At 29.1% G+C, this 5603-nt stretch overlaps 2 protein-coding genes and 1 pseudogene across 2 annotated transcripts; 1 reads left to right on the forward strand and 2 right to left on the reverse strand.

The window, feature by feature from the left end:
* Positions 1-83: 83 nt before the first annotated feature.
* On the reverse strand, positions 84-2322 carry LOC113374369 (annotated as a pseudogene).
* Positions 2323-2792: 470 nt separating this feature from the next.
* LOC113374375 (alpha-methylacyl-CoA racemase-like) lies at positions 2793-4113 on the forward strand. Its single transcript, XM_026614467.1, has 2 exons — positions 2793-3021; positions 3079-4113. Exons 1-2 carry the CDS (start codon positions 2914-2916, stop codon positions 4111-4113), a joined length of 1143 nt encoding a protein of 380 aa, XP_026470252.1. The 5' UTR covers positions 2793-2913.
* A 70-nt stretch (positions 4114-4183) lies between these two features.
* On the reverse strand, positions 4184-5364 carry LOC113374371 (jmjC domain-containing protein 4 homolog). The gene is given in 2 exon segments (XM_026614464.1): positions 4184-4365; positions 4368-5364. Coding segments are annotated over 2 exon segments (1179 nt in total).
* Between the last annotated feature and the right edge of the window lie 239 nt (positions 5365-5603).

A 5603-nucleotide genomic window follows, 5' to 3' on the forward strand; every position in this document is an offset into this window, starting at 1 on the left:
TTTGTAACCTTGTAGAAACAAATACAATTAATGTTTGTTGATTAATTTTATTTGAATTCAATTTAAACAAATGTTCACCTGCATCAAACTTCTCTTCTAAAGCTGAATATAACTACTGCAAGCAATGGCACAATTTCCAATGAATCGTATCCTAAAATCTAATATATACAAAATTATGAGTAGTATGAGCATATATATATACTTATAATACTTTACCAAATCCCATAAAATCAGAAGCTGTTGAGGAATAAGATGCCCACTGAAGATTCTCATTATCCATTTAAACACCAAACGTAACCTTGGAAGGTAATAGAAGTTTCAAATGATATTTCAAAATAAGATAGTTAAAGTACTTACGGATTAACATCAATATTCCGAAAATGTGACCATAATTCTGGCTCATGTGTCTGAAGCAATCTTTCAAACAATAAACACAAACATACTATACCCTGCAGTTGTGAGATGAAAACGATCATTATAAATTCAATTAATATTTTGCTATGTCAAATACCTGAGGATGTGTTGATAAAGTAGTCAATCTATGGCAATATCTGATATAAAAGGCTCGAAACGTAAAGTACAAAGTATCAACATTACTATATAAATAGCAGAATGGAGCAGCTGTAATAATTCAACTTGATTATATTGTGTTGATTTTGATTCAATATAAATCTCAAACATAATATTCTTACCATACATAGAAATTCCATGGAACGGTATGATTCCATTTGGTGGTATCTGATGAATTGGTCCCTCTCCATGCTTAGTTTTAAGAGGAGCCTCAAAAAAAACAATATTAATATATACCATAAATAAATCATAACTCTGAAATACTTACTTTGAAAGGCAATGCTAGTTCACCTGCTAGTATTTGATTTATTTTAGTGTCTCTTGTGAAACATAACATGACCTATACACATATTGAAATACTTTCTGGTTATACGTATTGTAATATAATACAAGTTGTGCTTACATACCTGATATAACACATCTTCGAACACAAAATATTGATCATCATTTGATGCTGTTATTGTATATCTTTTATAACTAGTTTATCAGTCACAAATTCATATCTAATACTGAAGTCTTTAACATATTTAAATGTTCTATATGCTAAAAGATCATACATTGAATTATAATAGGTAAATTATTTTATTATATGTTGTTTGTCTAACAAAAAATATTACATGTGTTCTAACTTCGCTTCCTAAAACAATTTTCCATAAGTCGGCTCTGTGAGATACCACTGCACCCGCTGAATAATAGTTTTAACATTCACAAATTTAATATTGATGATATATTAAGGTTAGTAACTTACCTTTCAAAGCTTCTTGAGCAAGTGGAGCATGATTGAAACTCAAAATTTTTTCTGATATAGGATTATTCTCTCTGGATGAATATGCTGTTACACGGCACAGCTCAGAAAAATGAACTCTCTGTAAAGTTTTCAAAACAGTATTTCAGAGATTATAAATATACTTCAGTAATTATTTCCATATCTTACCAACTGAGCCATATTCTTCACTCTTATTGGTATATGTGAAAATTCCCAGCGTGTCTTTGCACTACCAAAATTTATATTATAAATGAAAATGATTAAAGGAAAATGATCAATTATCTTACTTGAATTTGTTGCATTTGGACCATTCAGTGATAGAAGAACTTCTAAGAAATCTTTAGGAGCATAAACTGGTCGGTATTGGGTTAAATCTAATTATAAGATTTTTGTTGAACCATGTAAGCAAACTGTATTTCATTATTTCATACCCACAACATAATTGCTTAACCTTCCCAATGCATTGTTAATTGATCCTTATCTGCCGAGTCTCTTTCTTGAATTAATGGTTCTGATAATTCGTTTCCCATTGAGTTCAAAGATTTGTGAACTCGTTTTTCCCATTGTAATTGGCATTTTTTTAAGAAGGATATGGGATCATTCTTCAATATAAATAATGTGATAATAAATATGCAATAGTTTTGATTAGAAAGATATTGAAAAGTATTCAAAAACATACAGGCGACTGGCTTATTTCTATTTTCCTCTGAGCTCGAACCCAATGGTATACCATATTGCGCAATTCTGTTTCCAGGCCGTTTGCTTTCATTGCTGTTAATAAACTATTTCTAAAATCATCCTTCTTCACAGCAGTTGAAGCGGCTAATTTCTAAAAAAAATAGGTATATACATCTTACTCCAGAAAGCAATATTATGAGCCCTACTTGAATTTCATTGTAGAGATCTTTATACGATTCCATTTTTTGTATTTCATCTGAAAGTTTCACAGCAGTATGGTGGATACTTAAATGTTTTAACTCGTCCATTTTTGTATGATTAGAATTCTACACCTATTTTGGGATTCTTCTATTTGATAAATGGTACTTGGAATATCACGTAACAAATATCATGAAAAGATCATATTAAATATATTAAAAATAAAAAATCTGCAAAATAAATGTTATAAAAACATGGATAATATCTTTATAGTTATTGCTTCTAAATTTAAAAAAAATCTATACGGTTGCTATAGTACCGATAAATATGAAAATCAATCGCGCCCAAATTTAAATATTCAAGATTATTTTGTTTGACAATTAGAGCTGTCAAATTGCACATGGCGGCGAACTGTCAAAATGATTGTTATTTATTTATTTCTTTTATTTTTATTTTGCCTTATAAACAAATAGATTAACCATATCCAAACATACGTTTTTTAAATATCAAAGCAAATAAAAAATGTATAACATCGAAATATTTGTTGTTAGATGAATTGAATTCAAAATTCCAACAAAATCGTTATGCTAATGAAATCGCACTTTGTACTGCGGCAGTGCAAATCATTGTTAGACTTATCTGTTTTCTAAAATTTCTTTTATATTATTAAGTTCAATTAGTGAACTATTTAAATATTTACCATGCCATTGCAAGGAATAAAGGTTTTAGAATTTGCTGGTTTGGCTCCTGCTCCGTTTTGTGGAATGATTCTTAAAGAATTTGGAGCATCTGTTACCAGAATAGATAAAGTAGAAATTACCACCTATAATTTTAATATATTTGATCTCATTAAAATTATATTATAGGTTGGACAGACACATACAATAGATGTTTTAGGTAATGGCAAATCTTCAATTGCTATGGATTTAAAGCATACTAAATCAGTTGACATTGTAAAAAAGCTTTGTAAAGTAAGCGATGTTCTAATTGAACCTTTTCGGCCAGGTGTTATGGAAAAATTGGGCTTGGGGCCTAATATTCTTTTGGCAGAAAATCCTAGATTGATTTATGCTCGATTAACAGGATTTGGTCAGAAAGGACCATACAGCTTGAGAGCTGGTCATGATATTAATTATATTGCAATTTCTGGTGTTTTATCTTTATTAGGAAGATACAACGAAAAGCCTACTTTTCCTATCAATTTGATAGCAGATTTTGCTGGGGGTGGTCTATTATGTGCTTTTGGAATTGCTTTAGCATTACTTGAGAGATTTAAATCTAACAAAGGACAAGTCATAGATTCTAATATGGTTGAAGGGGCAGCTTATGTTGCAAGCTGGATCACTAGATCACAGCATTTACCAATCTGGGGCAACGAAAGAGGTAAAAATATTTTGGACACCGGATCACATTTTTATGACACTTATAAAACTAAAGATAATAAATATATGGCTGTTGGAGCCATAGAACCACAGTTCTATGTGAAATTTATAGAAGGTTTGGGATTATCTGTGAATGACGTACCACAATTCTCAAATATGGAAGAAAGCAAGAAAATTATATCAGATAAATTTCTTCAAAAAACTCAAGAAGAATGGTGTGAAATTTTTGAAAATGTTGATGCTTGTGTCACACCAGTTTTAACTATGTCTGAAGCTCCAGATAATAAACATAATAAGGAAAGAGAAAGTTTCATAAGTAGTACAGAGTATAATCATAAGATTCCCAAGCCTGCACCATTCTTATATAGAACTCCTGGAATGACCAGAGCAAATTTATCAAATACTTTGCCTGGAAAAGATACAATAACTATTTTGCAAAAACTTAACTATAATAAACAAGAAATAGATGATTTGATATCCAGTGGAGTAGTAGAGCAATCAAAAATGAGCAAATTATAAAGTAATTTGTAATTAATATTTTTTAATATATTAATTTTATTTTCAACAATATTTCATTGAAGACACCTAATTACATTAAAGTATTTTCAATTTGAATAACAAGTTGTTCAGGTGAACATGTTTTTGAAGACCAATCAATGTTCATTGCATCCTCATTTTCAATGAAGGCTTTCAGGAGGTCAAAAATACTTTCCAGGTCAAATTTGCAATGATTTGATCCTAAGGAGTAACTTTCAAATAAATTATATCTTCGGTCAATGTTATTTTATTGATTCTTTTTATTGAAATATGATATAATATATTAAAAAAATCTTGTAAATCCATTCCAAATATTGACTTCAGCATAAGTTGGCAATGGTCATCATATGAATCCATATCACTACAATCAGAAATTTCCTTTTTTATATCATGTAAAGTTGATAACATCGATTCAAATACAATATTGATATTACAACCATTGAACCAATTATGATTTATGGAAAATGTATCTTTCAAATTCCATACTTGATGATGCCATTTTGATGGTACAAATAGAACTTCACCTGGGTTCTGGATGACCTCATAAAACTGTGTACCATTTTTTGTAAATTTTTCACATTGATCAATATCAAAAGGTAAATTTCCTAAATTATCGACTAGGGTTTTTTCAGTATCAGGGGGAAAGAGCAGCCAACGTTTTTGGCCTGTTATATTAGCTGACCAACTAAAAGATGAAAATACGTCTGCATGAAAAGGTGTCCAGGAATCCTTTGGTCCCATGTAAATAAACATATAGTCTTCTTTATTTAAATCTATGCAATATTCATTTAACCAATCTGATGCAAAATAAAGAGGAACTGTATAAATATTTTCTTGTATATCTTTGTGAAAATGCCAATCTTTTAAATACAGATTTTCACTTATTTCTTGATGACCAGAAAAGTAATTTAAATACTCAGATAATTTCATATCAATTTTTTTCTGTGCGTTGTAATATTGTACTGAGCAGTTTGCAATGGGTACAATAGTATTTCCATATTTTTCTGTTATATATTGAAAATTTATATTATCATTTATTATCCAATGCTTAGAAGCTTCCCAATTTATTGTTGCGTTTTTTATTATACAAGGAACATTTGGAATTAAATAATTCTCGAAAAATGTATCATATTTTAAATCATCATAATGTATATAGTTTACATTTTCCTGAGGAAAAATCGATGAACTTTTAGGAAATATTTTATCGTTGCTTAATTCTATCTTATACTTCATTTCCTAAATATTTTAATTTCTTTAACTGAAAAACCATAATAAAATGTAACTTTCTTTGCAAGCAAACGTCAAAATTAGATGACAGACAAATTTTTACGGTTATGTTATTGTTATGGTTGGATTTTTTATACAGGTAAATTTGTTATGGTATGTAATATTATAAATCTAATATAATTTTTTATGTGTTAGATAGAATCCTGTTGTTATCATATTTTATTGTCAGGTTACTTTATTATTTT

Source organism: Ctenocephalides felis, unplaced genomic scaffold, assembly GCF_003426905.1.
Source record: "Ctenocephalides felis isolate EL2017-DRISC unplaced genomic scaffold, ASM342690v1 CF-g0.4_SCAFFOLD_01755, whole genome shotgun sequence".
Lineage (NCBI taxonomy): Eukaryota > Metazoa > Arthropoda > Insecta > Siphonaptera > Pulicidae > Ctenocephalides > Ctenocephalides felis.